This window comes from Arvicola amphibius, chromosome 1, assembly GCF_903992535.2.
Source record: "Arvicola amphibius chromosome 1, mArvAmp1.2, whole genome shotgun sequence".
Lineage (NCBI taxonomy): Eukaryota > Metazoa > Chordata > Mammalia > Rodentia > Cricetidae > Arvicola > Arvicola amphibius.
Genome location: NC_052047.1, coordinates 172,660,938 through 172,687,150, shown reverse-complemented (window position 1 = coordinate 172,687,150; position 26,213 = coordinate 172,660,938). Strand labels below are relative to the sequence as shown.

Sequence of the window (26,213 nt, the reverse complement as noted above, 5' to 3'; positions counted from 1 at the left end):
AGCCTAAATGAGATGTCACATGCAGGTGGAGTCAAGGGCTGATAGTTGAGTCACTTGTCCCTATTGCAGGCTATTTCTTGGAGAACCAATGTGTGTTGTCAGAGTCAACAAAGGCCAGTTAGTGTTCCAATTTTAAAAATTTAAGTCTTTCAATATAAAATTCCAAATGTGTTGCTTTACATGTATTACTAAGGATTCAACTTTTATTAAACCCAGTTTCTGATGTATACTATGACTGTTTCCCTCTGGACAATATATTCCTAGCATTGCTTTTTCTTTTTTTATTTTATAACCATAGTAAGTGGTGTGGAACATCTTATACCTCAGTGAACAAAATTATCACACTTTTTTAAGTTCTGCAAAACTTCACTGATAACCCTGAATCTGAATTGCAAAATTTGTTTATATCTTTCCAACTGACTATATATATATGTGTGTGTGTGTATACACATATATGTATATATGACTATATATACATATACACATATATGTATATATATATATATATATATTTAATTCCAGTTCTTATGCTTTTTCAAATATCTTCTCCAATGTAGCCCTATCTATCTAGTTAGTCTAAATGAAGATGATCACAGAAATAATGTTTCCTACAGAAGGAAGACACTCAGATGAAAGGTTGTCACATTTCTAAATCTATTCCTTAAAAATGCCTAGCTAAACTATTTCTTGTGTACCCAAACCACAACCAGCATTAATGTAGAAATATGCTGTACAGAAGAGAGCAAATTAAAAGCAGAAAGTCTAGTAGATGAAGCATGCAAGAGATTGTGAATTTTCTTTTATAATATATAAAGAGTAAAAAGTATTTCTCCTATGGTTTTGTAAACTTAATTCTTAGATCAAATTATAAATTTTAATTTAATACTCATCCATCAGCTTTTTCCCACAATACTTGGAGATTAAAACATTGTAAAAGAGATTAAAACTATATGCTTGCTGTTTGTGTGTTGGGCACTTACTAAATGGTAGTTTGCTTAAAGGAAACTTTCTGGTTCTCTTTCTGCTGTCTGTATGCTTTGTTTCCATTCATTTCAGGAAGATTCATTCATGGTTTTCCAGAGCACTGCGTGGCTCCACTGAGCTCCAAGAACTATAGAAGGCTGTTCAGATGTGTCAATAACTCCGCCCTCTCTTGCTTTAGGTCAAAGGAGCTCATAAAAGAGGCCATCCTTGACAATGACTTCATGAAGAACTTGGAGCTGTCCCAGATCCAGGAGATTGTGGATTGTATGTACCCCGTGGAGTATGGCAAAGACAGCTGCATCATCAAGGAAGGAGATGTGGGGTCCTTGGTGTATGTCATGGAAGGTATGGTTAGTAACCTACTCCTCTGCCACTCACTCTTTCTCAGTCTCCCCAGCTTCCCAAAGACTGCAATGTATTCTGTGGAACAATGCTTGTCTTCCTTCTTTCATTGGGAAACAATTTGCAAGGAGCTACAATACCACGAGGTACCATGGTTGTCTAATTATATAAAGTTTTGGTATTTGGAAGATTAATATGGGGATTCCATATGTTTTCACAGCTGGAGAAAGTCAATAGTGTGAAAACAATACTGTCTGCAACTGAATGAGACTGCATGCAATTTCACTGTTGAGCATGTTGACAATATGTCAATGATAATTCAAGATGATGGGAAGTCTCTTAGGTCAGGTAATCCAGGGTCTTCAACTCTACTCTTAACATTTAATACATGACTAGGTTTCCTGTTATGATTCTTTCAGGTAAAGATGATATTTCAGTCCCTTGCATGCATATATATATATATATATATATATATATGTATGTATGTATTGCATGTGTATATGTATGTATGTATATATATATATATATATATATATATATATCAGAGACAATGAAGGCTGAATTGCATATTAGCTGTCTGCTAAGAGGGATAGCAGGTTTCACAAAGCCTTCAGAAACTAAGATAGAAATTTTTTTGATAAACAACCTCATCCATTTACCTTGTAGATTTTGTTTTATGCCTAAGTAAATTTTAATAATGACTGCTTCAAATTTGGAATTTATAAGGGTGTATTTTACCTTTGTGGAAACAATCTGAGATGACGTCTGAACTAGCTGAGAAGAAAGTGAGTCTGGAAACGCATGTGCTATTAGCTATTTGGTTTATTAGGTATGGCCAATGGTCAATCCAGAGAATCCATGGTGAGTGATTCATGAATCCTACAGTCTCTTTCAAGTTTATAGGTCATTAAGATAAACTGGGTACTGGGGCAAGTCATACTTTCTCTGAGTTTCAACTGCCCAATTCGTAAAACAGGACAGCCTCATGGTAGCATCTGGAGATGTTATTGCTTACCACAACTGAAAAGGCTTTAATAGGTAAAGGTTAGGAATGCTTCTCATCAAGATAAAAGCCCCAAACAGTGTTTTTGACCCAAATATTATTATCAGTATTGATATTGTCTGGGATTTTTTTTTTGCCAATTTTCCAGGATTATAAGAAAGTTAAATAAGATAATTTATATTAATATTTGATGTTAAGAATAGCACATAATAAAATAATATCTTATTTGTTTTTATTAAGTACGCTTGAAAGAATACTTAAAAGTCAGGTGTGCCTTTGTACTTTGCCTTTATAATTTTTCTTTGTAGTCTTCTGGAATATTCAGTTCTAACAAAGTAGTGACATTTTAATGTTTTCACATTTTGATTCCACAACATAAGCTTCTGATCAAGGTAGAAAAAGTATAAATATTCAACTATGGTTTCTTCTGGCAAAACCAAAACACCATAAGCACAAATATAAATATTGTGCACTTGGCAGGGAATTGTAAGGGTAGGAATGGATGTATAGGGTAGGTATGTTGTGAGACAATGAGCCAACAGGAGAGGAAAAACAGGAAGAAATAAATAGGGAACAAGTACAGATTATGACACTAGAGCCATTCTCTTAGGAATGACTAAAATTAGGCATCACATTAAATGTGCAATTTTGTCACATGATTAGCTAGATGTTGTACTAGTGGGGTTCTATGTAGAACACAGCTATTGTATAAAGCAAGATGCACTTTAAGGTTTGTTGTCTTTGAATTTTAACCATTAGGGTTCCACTGCAGCAATACAAATCTAAAACTTGTAGTTTAAGTTTTCCTTCATCTTCAGTATTTCTCAAAAATTAGATTCCCATAAAACCTTACAAATAGAAAAAACCCACATTTCTCATCTCCCTTTCAAAGTATAAGAAGTTTTTACTTTTAGCTATATGATTTATGGAATGTTCTGAGCAATGTCCACCATACTGTGCAGGCTTATTTAAACACTTTTCATATGTAGAATTCACCTAATATTCAGAGCAGCCATGCAGAAGGCTAAATGTGTTGTCTGGTTCTATAAAAGAGGAGGTTGAGAATCAATGAGAATATACCATTTTCTAGTTCAGTTCTTGTAGTTAGTCAATCTTGATTCAGTGATGTGGGATTTCCCTCTGCATGCTGTGATTACCATTAATAAATAAAGAAACTGCTTTGTACCTATATAGCAGGGCAGAACTTCGGTAGGCAGGGAAGACAGAACTGAATGCTGGGAGAAAGAAGGGTGGAATCAGAGAGAAGCCATGGAGACTCCTCCAGAGACAGACACTGGGAACTTTACCCGATAAACCACTGCCACATGGCTATACACAGATTAATGGAGATGGGTTAAATTAATATGTAAGAGTTAGCCAATAAGAAGCTAGAGCTAATGGGTCAATCCATGATTTAATTAATATGTTTTCTGTCTGATTATTTTGGGGCTAAGTGGCCGGGAACCAACAAGCAGCTCTCTCTCCCTCCTGCAATTCAGCACTCAACCTCTTTACTATGAGGGTATATCAAGGCTCTATAGAGAAACAGAGCAAACGAACTAACTAACTAACTAACTAACTAACTAACTAACTAACTAACTATATATATTTAGTTTATATATATATATTTATATATAAATATATTTATTATTTTATATAAAATATTTATATAAATATTTTTATATTTATATTTATTATAAATATATATTTAGTTTGTTGTAGACATATGTAGATACTTTATTTATATTTGTATGAATAGAAAGAAATTTTTTTGAAATGGGCTCATGTGACTGTGGTGACTGTCCAAAATGCTCAGGGCAGTAATTGTCGAAGGTTGTCTATTGTAGACTTCCCTCTCCTGAGGTGAGAGGTCAGCCTTTTGTCTATTTAGGTCATCAGCTGATTGAGGACTTCCATTCACATTTTGTATGACAATAAGCCTAACTCAAAGTTTACTTCTTTAAATATTACTCTCATCTATAAAACACCTTGAAAGAATTAGCTAGGATAACAATTAAGCATGTGTCTTGTGTCCTTGGAAGCCAAGTGAATATTTAAAGTCACACAAGTTCATCATATGTCAACTTGGTGTATCTAATACATAACCATATTTAATCTTCAAAGATAATGAGCATCAAGCTCATAATCTAACTCCAGGAGCTGCCCTATACAACTGAAAATGAGTGAACTCTTTCCCCAGAAAAGGATCTAAGTCTTTGGGCTGCCAACCATCTCCCAAATAAAGACACGGAGACTTATTATTAATTATGAATGCTTGGCCTTAGCTTAGGCTTGTCTCCCCCCTCACTATTGGCTATTCAACATTTATTAGATCAATCATGTGCCTTAAGTTGGGAAACAGCAATGCATTTTAGTTAAACAAATACTCTGCAACATAAACTAATATAATGAATATTTCCATAGTTAAGTAAATGTAATACATTTTTCATAGTTAAACAAATATTTTAAAACAAAAGTCCTCTGTTGATGTTCGTTTAGCCTGATGATATCCTAAATATTATGATGCATAACAAACAACATTTAGATACTATGAAGCAAAGTACATACCTCACAGGTTAAGAAGAATTTAAAAACCAACTATTTTCTCATACATGTGTTTTTATATATAACAAAATGGGCAAAAATACTCATCAGTGACTATATTACTTCCTTTAGTAAAGATAAATATAGAATTTTCACTACTGTCTCAAGCTAATTTGAATAAATTTTATCTTCTTTTCACTGTTAGATTGACCAAACAGCATGCCATTACTCATTACAAACTCTATTTTAGTTGTCATTTTAAAAACAATACTTTAAATACTATGTCAATATTCAGAGTCATGGATATTGTGTTTGTGCTATTGATTGTCTTTAATAAGCTCAATAGAAATGACCATAATGCTATAAATTAATGCCAGCCTTTCTCTAAACAGAAATTAAAATCTTCTCAATATAGCTTTTATTGATTTTGTGCTTTTACCATTAGGTCAGAATGATTTAAAATGAAAAACTTTATCATTAAACTTTTAAAAATTTTAATTGAGGAACCGTTTTATTGCATAATTAGGTTTTTTAAGCCAACACATTCAATCTTCTCAAAGCTTACACAGCAATGTTCTTGATATAGAAGGGTTCTTTTCATCTGTGGATATTAATATTTATGAAGAATATAGCATGCGATAGTAAATGAATTGGCTAAGAAGAATCTTTCACAAGCTTGCTATCAAGATGTCCATGGAAACACTCAAGGAGTTGACAAAGAAAACCAGTCTAATTTTCAGATTTCTCCGTAGAGAAATGATCCTCTCAGACACTTAAAATTACAACCTAGGTAAAGGATCACTTTCAAATTTCAACAAGAATTGTTTGAGATAGTAGATTAAAGACAAAAACTGTCTAAGGCTCCTTTGACATTTCAAATATGTAAATGCTTTTCCATATGTTTTATAGCTTGTTTTCATAAAGAAATTGGCACTGGGCTGATTTAGGATGTACTGTCTGCTACTACTCAGCATGTTTTTATTATAAAGGTAAACCTCGGTTTTCCCTCATTTAAAATATTTTTTGATTTAGCAATTAAGAATATAAAATATATAAAATATAGTATGCTTTATGAAGCTAATGTGATACTCGAGTAGTGGGTAATTTTTACTCTGCTTAAGAGTTTGATTTGCTTAGAGGTGACTTTTGCAAAGCTTTTTGGGTTTCCCCTTGGAAGCAGATTGCACTTCCTTTTTAATCACGAGGCTGCTTAGTGTATTTTGAGAGTCACCTATTTAAGTTTACTGTTGAGGAGGAATCATGGCATTTTTTTTTTTTTTTTTGGTTTCTCGAGACAGGGTTTCCCTGTAGTTTCATGGCATTTTTTAAAGAAGATATTTACCAATGACAGCCTTTTGAAGTACTCACTTGGCAGATAGTGTTTAGTGACTTGCTAATTATTAAACTTTCGTCATAATGAGTGGTTCTGGGAGACCATCTAACTATCTAGCCATTAGTAAATAGAATAGCTGATGCCTGGGGAAGTTAGATCCCGTGAATAAAATTATTCCACAAGTATACTGAAATATGAAGCTAAGCCTTGGATTTTTCATACCCAAGTATTCAGTAATGCTATCCTTTCAAGAACAGACTAGAAATATAAGAACATGTTTATTATGAATATCCCAATTTGTAGACTCAATATAGATGCACACTATCAAACTACACGATGTAAAACAGTATTTTTTTTTGTTTTTGTTTTTTGAGACAGGGTTTCCCTGTAGTTTCTAGAGCCTGTCCTGGAACTAGCTCTTGTAGACCAGGCTATTTTTTACAAGAAGGGACAATGTCTGCCAAGGCTGAGTAGCCACGGTTCCTTATGAAAGCATCTAGGACTCTTCAGATCTTCTAATATGCAGGCTCCCTGGCGAGCCTTTCTCTAACTTCCAATGAGCTACACCTAGGAGCTTTTGTCACCTTCTGAAGAGTCTTTCTTAGTCTGTTCATTTTTCTGTTAGTTAGGTAAACTTTATGATTTGGAGCTACCCCTTGGTAGTTATCAGTATTGTACATATTTTCTCTTATCTGGTGGGGCTTGTGTTTTTATATCTGAGTGAAATATGACGGGCAAGAGTTATTAATTTGAATGTGGTGAAGTGTATCTTCTGAGGTTTTTATTTTTCTGTCTCTTTAACAAATCCTGAATGGTAGTATTTCTCAAGCACATGGGTATATCTGTAAAGGCATGCATTTGAATTAGGTATGTGAGACACCATATCTATAGACAAAGTTTCTGCCTATAATCTAAAACAAGTTATCTTTTTAAAAGTATGATTCTGGAAAATATTTTATATTTTACTTCTATCTTCTATTTTCCAAAATGTTCTAAGAATATAAATCATCCTGAGAGATATAAAAATAAATTTGATTGCTCCACAGTGGTTTCTTTCTTTGTTTTTTGTTTGTTTTTTTCCTGTGAGAGTGTGTTATATATTTGGAGGTAATGACAAGGCATTTGATGACAGGTTTGGTGACTAAGCTGAACAATAATTTTTTGTCTAAAATATACTAAGGATATGTCTTTATGTATCACTAAAAAGTAAAACATTTGCTGTATAATTCAAACAGAACTAACCAAATGTTTTGACCAAAGGCAGTGTTATTGAAAACTGCCAAGCATTTTAAGAAGGATATTTTTATTGTTGTCACCTTGTGTTTTAAACACTGTGCCTCTCACTCTGTATTTCAGGCTGATCTCAAACTTGAGAGCCCCCTGCCTTAGGGTCTCAAATGCTGGGATCACTGCCATGCATGGCTATGCTTGACTTTGACAGGCACACTTAGCTAATGAATCCTGGCATGACTGTTTAAAATGAAGCCTTACAAGTTGAACTGAATTCATTACATTGCAAAAAGGTAGCCCTATGGCTTTTCTTAGTTTGAATTAGTGCAGAAATTGAAAATAATTGAAATTTGCCATGCATATAGTTTTGAGATGGTATCTGGAAAGGTAACACTTGTGTGCTACCAGGAATGCAGTCCCTGAGTCAAAGATTTTAAATATAAGTCTCCCTTCTCCAGTTTACTCTCACTGTAAATAATTATGGATTTGGTGCTTTATTTCTATCATCCTATCCTCATTCATTTCTCTCAAATGTCAGCCTTTTCATTCTTCACATTGATAGAGTGCCAACTTTGAAAGCTCAAATGTGTATTATTTGGGTGAAAATTAAGACCAAGTGTAGTACAGTTGGAACAGTGGGAAGGGGTTGTGATTAGTACCTGGGCCAGAGTGTAATAACACACTTCAGAATGAGGTCCAGCTCACCTCACTCATCATGCATGAAGCTGTTGGGTGGTGTGCCTTCTGAACATTTAACAAGAACCCTACAGTTGTGGATTCATTTTTACAAAGACATCCATGTATTTCCTTGGAGGCTCTAACAAGATTTTCAGTGACTTTTGTGGAAGACTGGTTAGACTAAGGCATTTAGAATTCACCACTCCAGTGTGACATCCCTGAAGACTGTTTAGTGGTTTTGGCATACTCTCCGAAGGAAAACGGAAGTTCCCAGAAAGAGGAGCTTCAGACTGTGGCTACCGTGGCAACAACCACCCTCTAACACACAGACTCCTATATAGAGACCCTTGGACTCATTCTCAGGTGTTCTTTTTGGCATTGGAGTCTTCAATAGTTTCCCTCCTGAGAAATGCAGCTTATTTGCACTTACTTCTTCTGAATTGAACTATTATTGTTTTGAAAGTTGCACTCTGAATCTGGTGTTTATGCTTAGTTAGCCTATAAACTCCTTCCCAGTAACATATTTTCATCCTAAATCTTTATAAGTATCACACAGAGACTTAGAATTATAATAGATATGACTTAAATGGGTATTAAGCTAAATTCTGGGGAATTTACAATTCATGCATATTTAACATTTCATGAAATTATTGCAGAGAATATTTATATTAGTGATTTATTTAGTTCCATTTTGGTGCCTAATCTGATTAACTTTGCTAAGGTGAATTGCTCTGCCATATAAAGCACTCTGCATCTTTCCATTCATCGTTATTGATGCTAAAGCTTTCAAGTGCAGGAAAAATTAGTCTTCAGAAAAGAAATAGTCATTTGGCATGTTTTTGACAATCATTTTGTTTGTTCTCTTGAAAGAAAATTATGATGGCTTTGAATATCTGGATTCCATCCTGTACATTTAAATTGTTTATTTTATCAATTCTAGAGTTTAAGTGTTCTAAAATTGGAAAACTCTTTTGGAATTTTTTTGTATGTGTGTGCTGATTTTGAGATCACAAATATACTTAGCAAAAATTAGTAAGCCCCAAGAATTAGATGTCCTCTTCTCACGGCATGTCACAGTGTGCCTTTGAGGGAGTTGTCTAAGAATGTTTTAATTTTAATATCCTCGACAATTGAGAAGAGTAAAGAATATACCTAGTGGAAATTTTTACAAAGTAGCTTCTGTATTGGAATTAACTTATGAATTCATTTGATTATTCTTTATTAAGAAATGCAGAATTTAAGTCTCCTAGCATTATTGTATGTTAGCAGAGATTGAAGATACAGAACAGAACAAGATATGTATTTTGATGATGGTTGAAGGGAGAAAAGACAAATAAATATATGGAAGAAAGCAAAAGGTGGTAATAAATGTTAGTAATAAATAAAATTAGCTAGGGCAGTTAAGGAGTCTTGGTGAGTCTGACTGTCTGTGATATGACAGTGTTTCCCTGGGAAAGTAAAGTTGGAGCTGAGAACCCAATGCCAAGAAAGGGTCAGTCCAACAAATGTGTGGTTAGAAGATTCCAGATGAAAAAAAAAACCCCAGGAAGAGTGCTTGGCATATTAGAAAGCATGAGTTGAAGCTGCAGTGGTTTTAGAGTCAAGAACACAGTTGACTGTTGTGTCTTAATCCTCAGAGGCTTACAGAGAGTTGGATAGTCGATGAGACATGTTTGCTTTATATTTTATGACTATAAACGTGGATTTTACATGCAGCCACAAACTTGAATAAATGAATTATAGAGTCATGGAAAGGACCAGTAGTCCCAGCTGGGAGGTGATACCACTAATTGAAGCAAAATAGGACAGAGGCTTAGACTAAGGTGGCAGATGGGAAATGACCGAAGTTGTGATGTTGGGGAATACATAAATTAGCTGTGGATGTGATAAAAGAGAATTGAAAATAATTATTTGTTTTTAATGCAAATTTTGGGTAAGTGGTGGTGGCTTTTTCTGGGGTGGGAATAAATGAGATGACTTCATGTTTTAAGAGAGTGAATTATGAGTTTGCCCCGATGATGGAAGTTTAAGTTGTTCCTAGGCATTCCATTGAAGATTTTGCAAAGGGCAGTAAGTGCTTATCTTAGAAAGCTCTGTGAGGAGATGCAAAGGGGCAGTGAAGTGTTCTGTTGACTAAACCAGGCATAAAGGGAAGACTGGCACATAAATCTCTCTTAATAAAGTACTTGTTTTATGGGCAACAGATTAAATGAGTGTTTAGTTAGGGTTGCTATTGCTGTGATGAAACTCCATGACCTAAGAAACTTGGGGAGGAAAGGGTCTATTCAGCTTATGTTTCCAAATCATAGTTCACCATCAACGGGAGTCAGGACAGGAACTCAAGCAGGTCAGGAACTTGTTGTAGGAGCTGATGCTGAGACCATGGAGGGGTGCTGCCACTAGCTTGCTCCTCATGGCTTGCTCAGCCTGCTTTCTTACAGAACTCAGGACCACCAGGCCTGTGTTGACACCACTGACAATGGACCAGACCCTCCCCAATCAATCACTAATTAAGAAAATTCCCTACAGGCTTGCCCATCTCGTGGAGGCATTTTTCTCAACTGAGGCTCCATTCTTTCTGATGACCCGAGCTTGTGTGAAGTTGACATAAATTAGCCATGACAATAAGTAAAGCTGCATGTTATAACAAATATTTATGGTGATTACCCAAGGGAAATTTATGCAGTGGGCTAAAAATTCTTTCCTCTTTTCTGAAAACTGGTATTCTTAAAGTTGCCTTTCTTGAATTGTGGGCTAGGACAATTTTACCCTTCCTTGAGATCAGAACATATAATATCAGCATGCTATTTGTTTTCTGTCTTGTTCTCTTGGGAGTATATGGTGGAGTGTTGTAGAAGCCACACTCTTCAGTGTGATATTTATAACAAACTTCATGCAGAAATAGAAAATACAGATAACTCTCTAAGTCAGAAATCACTTGATTTCTTCAAAGTACAAAATAATCATGTTTATTAACGTTTTAAAATCATTTAATTTGTAATTTTAAAACATTGTTTAACCTGTAAAAAATTATTATCTGAAGTGAATAAATATTGTAAACACTTCCATTTTTATATATTTATCATATATTTAGAATTTTTAAATTAAAATACAACTACATCACTTTCCTCTTCTCTTTTTTCAACCCCTCTCAGGTCTTCTCCCTCTGATCTTTCCCATGTCCTTCCTCAAACTCTTAAGTTGATAACCTCTTTATTATTATTATTATTGTTACACACACAAATGTATAAACATATGTATATGCATGCATACACACATATACACATACACAACCTTTTGTAACAGGTTTTGTTGTTTGTGTATATATGGTTTTCAGGGCTGACTGCTTTGTTTGGGATAACCAACAAGGAGGCTCATCCCTGAGAGAGGCGAATTCTCCCTGTCCCAGCAGTCATTAGTTGCTGTAGTTCTTTGTCTGGGTGCAGTATGGGGAGGGAGGAGAACACCCCCCCCCCCAATCTCTCCCTTTTATATTAATGTATTCATTGATAATGCCATTGTTCTAATCTTGTTTACCTAGTATTTCTAGGCAAGACTGTTTCACAGACTTCTTTGTATTCTGGCCCTGACAACTTCCCTGTTTTCTTTCCCATGATGTCCCTTGAGCAAAGGCTGCAGGAGCTGTGGTATAGATTTATCCACTGGGGCCTGGCTCGAAGGATCTGTTGATCTCTGCAGTATGTCCAGTTGTGGTTTTCTGTGATGGTCAGCATTTGCTATAAAGAGAGACTTCTTTGATGAGGGGTAGCAGCTGCACTTATGTGTGACTATAAGGGTAAGATTTAGAATGGACTTAGAAATTATTCTGATCTAGCAAGTGGTGGTGGTAGATTCTTTTCTATGGTCCACGAGCTCCCTGGCCCTGGGAAGCTTGCTAAATTTCTAGTATCTGTCCTGATTTCTTTCCTGTTGAGTGTACCTTAGAATCTAATAGTATAAATATCAGTAGGATAGACCACATGAGCAAAAAAAAGCCTTGGGGGATTTTCAATAGGTCTTAGTATTAGAAAGCAGTCCAGAGACTAAAAGTTACAAAACCACTGTCGTAAGCTATGCAACCTGTATGCCAATAGGGGCACTGATGTTTGCTTCATGGAGCATATTGTTATTGGCTAAGCATATCTGTTATTGGAATAGCAGATATTGAGACCCTTCCCCTAAATTTTGTGTAAGTAGTATTACGCTGCAAATGAACATGTGTTAAGCAAAGGCTTGGTGATTAGAAGCTGGAAACTTTTGTAATGTTTGGCATTTTAATCAAGGGCAAATCGCCTGTGCAGATATGAGGGGGCAAATGATGCCCATTGAAGTGCTTATTATTGTGTTAATTACTTTCCATTTCACAGCTTGAGAGTATCCTTGATAGATTTTGTGGGTTCACTTTCACACTTTCTAATGTTCAAGAATTGGGAATTGAATTGGGTTCCCCAGTAATTATCCTGAATTAGTGTAGCAGGATCCTGAAATATTTGTTAATTAGATTTCTTGTTCGGAAAGAATAAAGGCATCAAATATTTTTAAAAATCTACTCAGTATTTTACTTTAAAAGAAGTGGATTTATACTTTGCCGATAACTCAAAGTCTCATTAGATCTGACATTTTATCTTTTGATTACTTGGTACAATAAGTCTTCTAATACCATAAAAGGTCTCAAATTAAATGAGAATGTGCATTATGTCACACATGGTCTCATGCAGTTTATACAGTTTGTAGCCCTCATACATATGTAATCTTAAGAAAGCGCATTATTTCACAAATGGTCCCATGTGGTTTGTACAGTTTGCAGCCTTCATACATATGTAATATTAAGCTGTCAGCTGTCGATTGGTTGGGCATCTTTCTTAAAATTCTCATTGCTGAGTGAAGACTTGAGATCTCAGCTTCTTTCTCTTGTGCCACGTGTTGCAAAGAGCTTTGGGGTTTGCGAACACACCTACTCATTTTGATATTTGCCCACTACAGTGCTAAGTACTTCTCAGGGAATAAGCTGGAAAATAAAACCCTGAAACCAAAATATGTTGTTTCTCCTTTTGTTGTTCTTGAAGGACAGCTTTCTCCTTTTTTCTCCTAAGTCAGCTTTGTAAGTCACAGCGAAAGAGAAAAGGCTGAACAGGCAGCACATACTATAGTATGTTGGGCTGAAAATAAATTCTAAGCTTTTAAAAGTCGATGTCATAGTTCAGTGTTCTGTGCAGTAATACATTTTCTGTCGTTCTCAGAACACAGACTGTCCTTCACATAGCTGAACTGCTGAACTCGGTCTCCATCTCTCTGTGTTTTACGCTACAAGCTCTAGCCATTTGGTTTCAGATGTCAGGTGGAGAAATGTCCAGAGAGCTAAAAACTATAAATCCTGGGAGCTTAATCCAGATCCACCCATTAAGCAGCTGTGTGACCAGTGAGACAAGACTGAAATAATCCTCTTTGCGATTTGTCTATATTGTTCCTCAACTTTACAGATGACATCATCCTTTCTCTGTAACAATCTGCTCAGAGTACAAACCAGCGACTATTCAATCCCAAACCCTGTCCTGTCTGTCAGTCCTCTGTTCTTAACAGTCCCTGTCTGACCCTGCTTTAATTCATGTCTTATCACTTCTTGCCTGAATTTCCCAACGTTTCATCTCAGTCATTCTGTACTTAGGTTTACCCTACTTTTATGTACTTTCTAAATAACCATATAATCAGGAGCTAGATATTTTTAAATGTGTTCATGTTATCTCCCGCCTGGTTGACATTTCCAGTGCCCTCCCATAGTTAAAAATGCAAGCTCTTCAAGACAGAAAGACCCTACAGTGAAATGAAGTCCACTGAGTTTGAGACTTGGCAGACATGGACCTGAATTCTGATCCATGTAGGCAGTTATGTAAAGTTTGGGGAATGTTCTAGATACCTTTGTCCATCTTCTCTCTTGTCAGTGTCAAGCTTATGTCTGACATGTGAGAAGGGACACTGGCTTATGTGCTCTGCTTCCACTCAATTCTGCATGGTCCGCTCCATAACAATGGCTGATCTTCTGTGTTCCATGTGTCCGTGACAGTATGTATTTCGTCGCTTGGATTACATGCTCTCAAATGCTGCTGCTCTTCAGAGCCAACCAAAGTGTCTACCCTAAGAAGTCTGTTTTCTCTCAGTAGAGTGGAATTATCTTTTCTGAAGAGTCTAGCATCTACTGTGCCCTCCCTATAACACCATAGTCTGGTTGGGTTTTATCAGTTTCTTCCTTACATCTTACTGATTCAGGAACTACTCATTCTGCTTATAGTCAATGCTAGGCTCTGTTCTAAGGATTATGGTTACAGCACGGAAAGAAATACAGAACTGTATCAGGTTGTTTCTTATGTCCCAACAGAGGAGATACACAACAGAGGTGTGTGTGTGTGTGTGTGTGTGTGTGTGTGCTGTAGATGTTATGAATAGCAAACACGGCAGCAGTAGCTAGAACTGTAGGCACAAGGGCTAGGGATAGTCTAGGAAGATGCTTTTGCAGGCTGACCATTGAGTAGAAGCATAAATGTGTTCATGGTGGGGGTGGGAGTATTGAAGACAGAGAGAAGGGAAATGTGCCATGCTCTAGACAAGGTTTGGGCTGAAGTATTTAAATAATAGAGCATGGATGGCAGAGTGGCTGTAGAGAACGGGGTGAATATGGGGGTGAAGTAGAGGAGTTTGCCAAATCAGAGAGGTAGTAAATGTTAGAAATCACAGGCTGTGCTGATATCTTTTAAATGTTTATCATACTCTATATTATGACTAATAAGGATTCTCTGTATGGGAAATAGTATTTTTAAAAGCACGAGGGAAGCTGTGATATTAGTGAAAGAATTGAAACAGCAATGATCTTGATTGGGAATTAATTAGTAAAAGAGTAGAGATTAAAAAATTGTCAAAGTGATGGTGGAGGCTGACCGAGGAGCCAAGGACAATGGCGATGGGCTTGGTCTCTACGACATGGATGGGCTCTGTGTGAGCCTTGTCAGTTTGGTTGCTCACCTTCCTGGACCTGGAGGGAGTTGGGAGGACCTTGGACTCAACATAGTGTAGAGAACCCTGATGGCTCTTTGGCCTGGAGAGGGAGGGAGTGGGGGTATGGGTGGAGGGGAGGGGAGGGAAGGGGGAGGAGGAGGGGAGGAGATGGCAATTTTTAATAAAAAATAAATAAACTGGAAACAAAAAAAATTGTCAAAGTGAGAGTCTACTTTGAAAGTCAGTCAATGATTTTTGCTAGTTCATTGGACTGACTGATTGATTGATAGTAGCTTGCAAGAGGAAGTAAGAAGTGATGGACTGCAGATTTTGGCTTAAATAGTTGGAATAATGTAACTGTTTTTGTATAGAAATTTAGATGGTTAATGAGGAATAACAGTAATTGTGTACTGGAACACAATTGTTTTTTGGTTTATTGTATTAGGAATCAACTAACATATAGTAACAATGAACTCCTAGAACGAGGTAGTTCTATTCAAGTATAAACTTATTTCTCTTTTATGCAAGTATCTTAGAAGTAAGTGGAGGATGCTGGTTGAATAGCTGCACCTCATAGGGTGATTCAGACTCCCTGGTCACCATGTGCTATGCTGTGTATGTGGGAAAGTTAGATCATCAGCTCTCTGATGGTGGATCCTAAGGGCATGGGAAATAAGAGAAGGCAGAGCAGGAAGTCTTGTTCTCAAAGTCACACAGTTGATCTGTTCTCATCACTTTGCCCAACACTTAATTACAGGGAGGCTAGAAAAAATAATCTCTGCCTGATGAGATTATAAAGTTCCCTCACCAATATGAAGAAAGACAGGCTGAATCCTAAGGAAGTTTATGTCATATTTGATTGTCTCTTATAAGTAACTTAGGGCTAGAACTATGTTCTACATATCCTCAATGTTCACCATCATGTCTGTGCATGAGTGTGTGCTCATTATACATTAAGTCTCTGCCATATACATCATTGATATTATATCACCTTTGTCCCTTTTGACTTAATTTTATACTTTGTTTTCCTTATTTCAAACAATTTTAAATACACATTTGTCAGTTATGCATAGCTAGAGCATTAAACTTGCCTTTATTATTTTCAGCCTTACATTTATTCTTATTCCAGAATGAACACGTTATGGTGACTTATCATTCATGCTTCTCAAGAGTGTTTATGCCACACATTTGCTTCCACATAGCAATTTCAGAAGCCACTATCAGTGACAAAAGAGAGAGTCAGTGCTGTGCAATAAAACTGCATCACCCATTCCAAACTGCCTGATTTTGCATGTGCTGCTGCTGCTGTTTTATTGCCATTATTAGCTTAAAAGTTAGAACAGATGTGTTTGGGTTCAAGGATTTATTTTTGAAAGGTTAAAGAAACAACGCAACATTTTAAAATTACATTTCAACATAGCTTAAACATTTAGACAGTAACTGTACTATGCAAAGTTAGAAAATAGGAAAAATGATATAGTAAGGTAAAATATTAAATACTCAGGAAACTGATCATTGATGTGTAAAATATAACCTTTCTCTTGGAGAGCTTGGGCTTATTCTATAATATAAAATAACAGTGGTTCTATTGTTTTATAATATGGTATTTTTGAAAATTGGTCTTACTTTCTTTCCAAGATCAATTAATCTGTCTATCATCAATTTAATGTATAATTTCTTAGGTCATCCTATTCTTGGGAAACATACATCATTTTCTAAACATGCTCAGTGATAGTGACTAACCTTCAAGTATTTATTTATAAGCATTCATGTCAAGGTTCATGTATCAAATATATATGTATACAAATATATATATATATACATATATATATTTGATTTATTAATGATTTTTTTCAAAAAAAATTAAATAAAAATATTGATGTTTGAGAATGTTTTTAATCTATTATAGTCTAAGGTCCCTGTGGGCAAAAAAAAAAAAACTTGTTAGTATTTCTTAGTGCTTAACCAAGAGACAGCAGATAAAGTATTTCATTGACAATTACTAATTGAAATCTTGTGAAATACCTTATATAGTTGTTGTCAGGGTTTCTGTCCTGCCAGGTTCCCACAGTCGTTAAGTCCCAAAGAAATCACACAGAGGTCTTTATTAGTTATAAACTGATTGGCCTGTTAGCTCAGGCTTCTTATTAACTCTTATAACTTATATTAGCCCATTATTTTTATCTGTATTAGCCACATGGCTCAGTACCTTTTTCGGCGAGGCAGTCACATGTTCCTTCTGTGGCTGGTGCAGCACTGCAGAGAAATGGGCTTCCTTCTTCCCAGAATTCTCCTGTTCTCATTGACCTGCCTCTATTTCCTGTCTGGTTATCCTGCCTGTACTTCCTGCCTGGCTACTGGCCAATCAGCATTTATTTAAAATATAATTGACAGAATACAGACAATGGTCCCACACCATATAGTCCCTCACACAACAACTTCACAATTTTCACAAAACCTGTACTCATATAAAAATGTGTCACATACACAGGCAGATTCACAAAGCTCTATTCAATTTTCTCCAGATTCATCTTACCATTTTAACTGATAATAAATGTATGGCTTCTGAAGAACTTCTAGTTGAGAGTTATTAAGTATCCAGTTAATTCTCAAGATTATCTACCTGTTTCCCTCTAGATGAAACTTTCATTCATTTAATTTTTTAAAAAACCCTAAATTTAGACTTCTGAGTTTTCCAAATCCTCTTGAGACTTCATAAGACCACAACTTGAAAATGTGTTTGTTTGATCTAACATATTATCATTTGAACTGTGAAAATTTTCAATTAAGATTCTCATAGTTGGTGTCTCTTTCTCTCTCTCTCTCTCTCTCTCTCTCTCTCTCTCTCTCTCTCTGTGTGTGTGTGTGTGTGTGTGTGTGTGTGTGTAAATTCTCAACCTTTTAAAGGTATTATCAGAGAGACTCACAAAAATCTATGCAGATTTTTTCCTCATCATTATAACAGCATTGCCCATCATGGGATAATCTATTCAGTTAAACGTTGCTCCAAGAAAATTAGAAAAAAAAGGTTAGAAAAAATGTTTAGCTTTCCATATCTTATAATATTTGCCTATAACCATAATAAAATTTAATTTCACAAAATTTTTTCATGCATGAGAAACACATTTCTTGATCATATCAACTAATTCCTTCCTAAAGGTGCCCAGCCATTTAGTCAAATTGCTAGATGTAAAAAGACCTTGAATATGCCAAATCTTGTCTGAGCCCGATTAAATGAATTTAGAAATCAGACTGCATTTCCTAAAAACTTTGAGAGAACTGAATTTTCTAAAACCTTTAACTACTGTGAATGTTTTCCTATTTTTTTAAAATAACTTAATACCCTTTCTTTAAATGATCCTGTAATAAATGAAGAGCTGGTCAATCACTTTCCATTCAACTGTCCTTGTTCCCAAGGTTAAGGGTATTGAGTTCCTCCTCAGGCAGGTGTGTGACTTAGAAAGTGTACTGGTCAAGAAAAATTAGGTGTTCTCTTCAGAAAACTAAGCAAATCAGGGAAATTTTTATTATCTCAATTTATAGGTATCATAATATATGCAGGTGTATGTATTAAATAAATTACATTAAGTACCATATCTTTGTATAATTTCAAGTTTTTCATTACAAGAAAGAAAGAAACAGGGTGTTGTATAAAGTAGCTTAACATTTATAGACTTGACTCATAATTTCCTGTAAGTAATAAATTAATGATGCCTCTTCCTCAAAGTGTGTTAGTGAAGATGGGTTGGTTCAATCATGAGTATGAAATGTTTGACAAAAGGACATGGTAAAGAGCTCTAAAATGTATACACATTAATTATAGTATTCACTTTCTCTTCATTTTCTAAATATGTATGTGTGATCAAAAGTGACTTCACATTAGTCTCAAGAAGTGCAAACCAGAAAAGGAAAATTATGAGTGCTTAGTAATAAGCTCTGGGGAGAGAAGAAGAGCAGAAAAAGGTATGAAGTAGGGAGGAAAGGTGAGAAAGAGAAATAAAGGCTCAGAGAAGCAAAAGATGAGTCTGGGTTTTCAGTCTCCCCCAATTTTCCTGATGCAAATAGTCCCATCATTGCCAATGTCAAACTGAAAACAACATACTCTAGTATGGTGTTGCAAATCTGTTTCATTGGCTGTGCTACACTACTGGATACAATTATAAAGAAGTACTTAATAATATCTGTGATTTTAGAAATAATATATGAATTTGGCAGGGACTGGAGTTATGGCTCAGCTGTTAAGAGCATTGCCTGCTCTTCCAAAGGTCCTGAGTTCAATTCCCGGCAACCACATGGTGGCTTGAAACCATCTGAAATGAGACCTGGTGCCCTCTTGAGGAAGAGACCTGGTCAGTGGTCCTCATTAACTCAGATCATGAAACCCAATATGGACAAGTTCAACAGAACCACCATATGGGCTGTCCATGCATGCTTCAGCATTGCCAGGGCATTAAAAAATAGATTTGGTAATATTTTAGTAATTATTTATATGCTATATTTCCCATGAGGCAGTTCATTGATTACAATTAATGTTAAGAGCATTCAGCACTAAAATATCAATACATCTATTTCACCTTTCAAGTTGAAGCTTTCTTGAAACTTCTATTCATCCTACTTCAGAGTAACATCCAAGCTCCAACCAGTTCTCATGGCAGCGCGCTCTGTCATCATGTGCAGGGTTTATATTTGCTGTATTTTTTTCTCCCAGTGAAGGACAGTGTAGAAGAGCGTGTTTATCTGCTTTCTGTTAACCTAGCAATTTCTGTATGAATTTACCAATAAGAGTACAGATGAAGTGTGCTCTGTAAAGCAGACCATTTGCACTCAAGACTACTAATAGTGTGATAGGTTAGGTCTTTATATGCTCCTCATCTCTGAATCAGCACAGTGACATAGTGTATATGATTTCATTTATCTCATCAACTTCATAATAGATTCATTTAGATTCAAAGCTTTTTAAGTTAAGGTTTTCCTGCATTTGTATGTTTATGCTTCCACCAATAAATATATAGCAAAAGTTCTCTTGGTAGAATGCCTGTGTATTACAAAAAAATTGGGACTTCAGTAATGGGGTCTTGATGTCAATTTGTGAAGAACAATCTATAGTCTTGGCAACAGTCAGTTTTTGGGGGATTTCCATGTGACCCCTTTAGGCAACAACTCTATCGGCTGCAACACAGCTGCAGCACTGCAAGTGTCACATGTTCACAAGTGATGTGCAATCGGGATATATTGTATGAGAAAAAAAATCTATTTTCAATAAATGGAAAAATGTGTACATAATACACTTTTTAAAAATAGTATAAGTTGGGACTCTTGCTGCAGTAGTTCCTGTTTATTTCCATCAAGCAGAGTTTTATACCTTCATTCAAATTCTTTTCAGTATTAAGGTTATCAAAGTATCAATTGTAATCTTTAGACAAATGTGATACTTTCCTCCTAGAAGTTAGAAAATACGAGACATCATTCAAATTCTTTCCCGGTGTTCATGACCAAAATCATTTCTGCGCGGATTTTTTTTTTCTGAACCTCCCGCTATTCATGTTCCTCAAGCTCATTGGTTCATGAAAAAAGATTCCTGGACCATTGATTGGCAGCTTCTGTACTTGGTTCCTCGAACTTCTGGGAATCTTAGAAATGAAATTTCAGATTTTGCTGCAGACCTATTGAAATAGAATCTCTAGGGATGTTTTTCTGCCATCAGTGCCTTCAGTAAGTTCTCTAATTTCTGGTGATTGTAATATTTAGCTTTCTATTTACTTGTATTCACAATGAGGACTGAGGTGTATGAGTAATCATATTTTTCAGATCTTAGGTGTCACAAAAATATTGCTTGAATAAGGTGACAAATCAATGCACACAATAAAATAATTAAGAAGCACAAGCCAGCTAATTGGAAAAAATAAAGGAGGGTTATTTTATTTGAAAGGCTATCGTTTGGAGGCTAAATGAGATGTGATTTTTTAAGTATCTGTGGGTGAGATTTAAATATGTGACTACAAATCATAAGAGAATAATTTGATTGCAAATTATTATGGTTATCTGGCTTAAATTAAACCCTTGAATTCTTATTAAACCCAAGCCACAATTCTAGAAGTAGGTGTTATATTCGTTTTATCAGGTTATATGTTGTAAAACAGATATCCAACTCAAATCCCTTTGAATCACTTTTCCCACCATGTGTAGAGAGTCAAACTGCAATTCTAAAAGATAATTATTTCAATTAGCTAATGGACTAATAAATTATCACATGTAAATATGAATCAGGCGCAGACTAGGTATATAGCACTTAGAATCAAACATATACACATGTTGTAAATAGTAAACATACTTAGTTCCTCATACTTAGTAGAACTGCTATGATGATTAATTATGCTATCATAATTATGCCATAATAATAATGTTAGAGTGGCAAATAGTACAAAATAAAAATAATATAGGAAATTATAATGGGAATTTGTAATACCTGATTGAGATTGAGTTTCAAGGGACTCTTCTCTGAAGCATTAGTGGCATTGTTGCTGATCCAGATGGCCAAGTGTCATTTGGTCATATGGTCAGGGAAAGGGACCTCAGGCATAGAACCTACAGGAACTGAGCCCTAATACTTGGAGTGGGTTGGGAACAGTACAGGCAGCAGGCCTGGTTTACACACATGCTGTCAGCTTTCCCATAGTTCAAAGTATCTGAGATTCTCACATGAGTCTTTAAATGGAAGCGATACGACCGTGAAGCAACATTTATGGGCAGGCACAGTAGATTTAATGTGGCACCGAATAATAATTTCTTAAAATCTTCAAAATCTGAAACGCGGAGCTTGGATGAGTCAGTGTTGTAAGCAAAGCTGAATTCACTGTAATGTCCTCTGGTCCCCCACTCCCCAGGCACTCTAAGAATAACTGAGAATGCCAGATGGCTTGAAGCACTTCTGTCCATGATTAATGCCTCGAACTATTCCCTAACTGGATTACAGTGGCATTTCTTCTAGAAAATCTTGGATTAGATTCTTTTCCAATCATACTTATCATTTGACATGTGGTCCACAATAAAGACAAGATGGACAGGCTGGGTGGCAGTGGTGGTGGTGGTGGCACTGGGTAAGGCCTTAAAAGAAGAGTGTTTAAGGTAAAAATTAAAATTGTGATCAAGTCGTGTGCTATTTCTAAGGAGCTCTTTGGAAGAAAAACTTTAAATATTTGAAATAATTGCTTTGTTTTTCTCCTGAAGTTTTATTTCTCGTTTGTCTCTAAGGCTGGTCAATGGGAGCAGCTAGTTACTGTGCTCAAAAAGTCTCGCATCATTTCTCTCTTTCTCTGTTTCCATAGTAAGAAACACCACAGTGCTCGCTGAACAAATGATTCGATAACTCAAATATTTATGGGTTCAAAGATTTATGCCTTCTCAATATGGTTAGCATTCCTGCAGAAACCCTAGGACCGACACTGATTCCTGTTATGTATATAAACTTATGGATTCCACAGCCTTAAACTTGAGGCAGTTGTCCAGTCCTGGCCTCCCGAGTGTGAGATCACAGGCCTAAGTTACCATGCATGGTTCAAAAAGGGGTACATGTCTGATTAAATGTGAGGACCTTCTACCCTCTCTCTTAGTTATCAGCATGATTACGATACAGAGAAAGTTAGTGAGGCTACATCCCTGTGTCAGAATTCTTTATAAAATTTGGATTTCCTTTTGTAAGAGATGTAACTGAACAACAACAAAAGGGATAGTAAAATAGACATGATATATTGTAATTGTTGACAGGACGGAAGAAGAGAAACAAATTTAGGTCTTTCAAGCCCACTGACCTTTCTCCAACTACCGTAGCATTTGATGCATGGTATTAACCTACGCGACTGACTAACAGACCTTAATATAATAACATGAGAGGTACTGGTGTCCTGTATCTCAATGCTGTACTATTGAAATATATTATGAATAGATAAATTTCATTATTTCTATAAAAGATCCAGAGGAGCTTTAACTGGACCTTCATAAGCACTTCCTGGTGTCATGATTTGGTGAACCAATGGTCATGAATATGTAAATTGGTGCTCAAGACTTTGTTGTGAATCCCCAGAGGCTGCTAATGTTCAAGAAGCCTGTGAAAACTAATAGCATCTGCAGAAGTGCTGGTTTCACCCAGGACCTATTTCAAAGATAGTCAAGAAGACAAACAGGGCTATCCAAGTTTGCCTATCTAAAATAAAAGAAGTTTTAAACAGAAAAGAGAAACAGTAATAGAGTAAAAGAAACTGAAATTTATGCTTTAGACCAGTTTTTGAGGTAATTAATATGGGGTACCAGCTGTCTCTATACACATCCATTCAAAGCATGCGTGGAAGTCATATTCTCATAGGTGCTTTGTATATCCAGGAAACCAGCAAGCATTTACATCTACAAACACACAGAATCTGTAGAACGTTGAAAACCTTTCTTCTGATTTTCCTCAGGTTTCTGATCGTGGAATAAAAGGTTGCACTTTCTTCTTGCTTCACCTTTCTTAAGGAGGACTGGCAGATAACAAGGAAGCGATTCTTACCAGCCAGTGCCCTAGCTCCTAGACAATTTCTGATGTCAAATAGCAGCCTGCGCTTTCCACGGAGAGCATTGTTCTGAAGACAAGATTTTGTTGTTGTTGCCTTCTTGAGTGGGGAGGGATCCTAAAATAGGTCTCAATTTTTTCTAATGTTTTTGTTTACTTTTGAGATTGTATTTTAGTTACAACATCTCTCCCTTCCTTTCTCTGTTCTCTAGAAGTGTTCCTGTGTTATGTGAGAACATTTCCATACATGTGGGTGGCATACACTGAGCATCTTTCTCCATGTGCCTGTATTCTGCCATCAATTCCCCCACCCTGTTAATCACCTTTGTTTGCCTAGACAATTTCACCTCTGCATTCCTGTCTTGTATAGAGGCATGCCTTTATGTATCTATATAAAACCTAGGAACTACAAATGAGAGGAAACATATGGTATTTGTCCGAGACTGACTTAATTTGCTTAATATGGTTATCTCTAGCTGCATCTATTTTCTTACAAAGAACATATCTTTATTCTTATTCATGGCTAAAAAAATTCCATTGTGTACGTAAAACTTTTTTTTTTACTCCCTCTGTTGTTTGATTTAGTTTAGTTCCTCAACTTGTCTGTCGTGAATTGTGTTATAATAACATGGGCATATAAGGACATATGAGGGGGTTGGAGAGATAGCTCAGGGGTTAAAGACCCTGGCTCCTCTTCCAGAAGTCCTATGTTGAATTCCATCACTCACATGGCAGTTCAAAACCATCTATAACTCCAGGGAATGCGGTGTCCTCTTCTGTTCTGCAGGATCCTGCATGCATGTTGGACACATACACTCATACAATAACACATGTACACATACATTTTTTTCAAAAATGGTAAATTAATTATAAAAATCTCTGGGATGTGTGACTTGGGTGGGGTCTTGGGGCGGGGTTGCTATAGCTACATCATACAGTCATTCTACTTTTATGTTTTTAGAACTTCTCAGGCTGATTTCCACAGTGGCTGCACTAGTTCATCTCTCCACAGCAGTGTACAAAGCTTCCCTTTCCAGATGGATTTCATTACATGCTGGAATTTTCTTGAGTATTTATGCAAAATCTTGATGTGCTTTTCATGATATGAGGGCAGTAGAGAAACACTAGTCTTGAGACAAAAGGACTCAGGTCTATGTCATCCCTTTGTACCTTAATAACTGTGTGGTTTTTAACAATTTCAACTTCGCCAAGTGCTCACCCACAAATAGAGGGTCGTAATGGTAATAATTGTCCCTGTTGCATACAAATTGACCCTTCTAATGAACTCATCTCTAAAATTTTAAGGGAATCTCTTGACATGAGAAAAACCTTCTCTAAATGATGCTCTTTTGTTTTATTTTGTCTCACTTCTCATAACTCCACTGGTCACATATGTAGTTGTTTGCTCTGATTCAATTAATATTATAGTATTCACTCAGGTCTTAAATATATTGAAATTTCCCTTCTCCATGAAGGTTGCCAATGCATGAAAGCAAGTACTATTGTCATTTTGAAAAGCGCTCATTATCTCACCCCCTCTCTCTCCTCCTGCTCCCCTACCCTCTGAAGGCATTTAGAGATGGAGTCTGTCAACAACCTTCAGATTACCAGGTGGAGGAGACTTATTCAATGGTCATGTAAGGGAAGTGTGGTTGACTATGTCTCTTGTGCCTACTGTCTGACACAAGTTTTCTTACTTCTAATTTAAGGCTGGCCTAAAGACAAATGTACTTAAATCTGCTTGGCATTCTTTGTCTTCTGATTCCTTCCCTTTTGGCATATTTCCCCCATATACCGCAATCCAGAGATTCAAGTCTTTGAACTCGTGACAGCTTTTGCAGAAGATATAAATTGTAGTTACTAGACAAAGGAAGCTGGTGAACATATATGACAATTTAAGTATGATATCACCTCATCTAATTTTGTCCTAATTAAGCCTAAGGATGGGGGTGTTTCTCATCAGCTAGTCAAGTACAGTATGTGAATTTCCCCTCTCCACTCATGAAGTTGGCCCCATACTAAGACGAGTTATCATGATTTGGGAATAAATAGGTCTACATGGCAATGCAGCTGTACAACAATGTGAGGCATTTCTCGTTAGGCTTCTTTCTCTGGCAGCAGTAAATAACTTTCTTCTAGCCTTGCTGCAAATAGAGCCTTCCCAGCTTTAAACAGAGCTCAGTCTGTCTAATTCTTTGAACTGATTAAGTTATTTTTTTGAGTTCTTTTTTTTCTTTTTTTATGGTTTATTTTTTTTTTATATTTAAAAATTTCCATCTCCTTCCCTCCTCCTCCCCCTTCCCTCCTCTCCTCCTCCCCCTTCCCTCCCCTCCTTCTCCCCCTTCCCTCCCCTCCCCTCTACCCATACCTCCCCTCCCTCCCTCTCAAGGCCAAGGAGCCATCAGGGTTCCCCACTCTATGCTAAGACTATAAGCATTCAAAAAGAAATTAAAACAAACTATGGAGCTCTGATTTTTTTGATGCACCTCTGTTGTTATTTTGTAACATTTCACACAAACATTTTGAAGATTTAAATCTTATTTATTATATAATTCTTATCAGTGCTG

The 26,213-nt window shown here is 36.2% G+C and overlaps 1 protein-coding gene across 2 annotated transcripts in view; it reads left to right on the top strand.

The window, feature by feature from the left end:
- The window catches only part of Prkg1 (protein kinase cGMP-dependent 1), a 1,221,673-nt gene that overhangs the window by 168,888 nt on the left and 1,026,572 nt on the right, over positions 1–26,213 (top strand). For both annotated transcript variants that reach the window (XM_038325478.1, XM_038325472.1), the window contains exon 2: positions 1,163–1,329. In XM_038325478.1, coding sequence (XP_038181406.1) covers positions 1,163–1,329 — 167 coding nt within the window. The remainder of the gene's footprint in view (positions 1–1,162; positions 1,330–26,213) is intronic.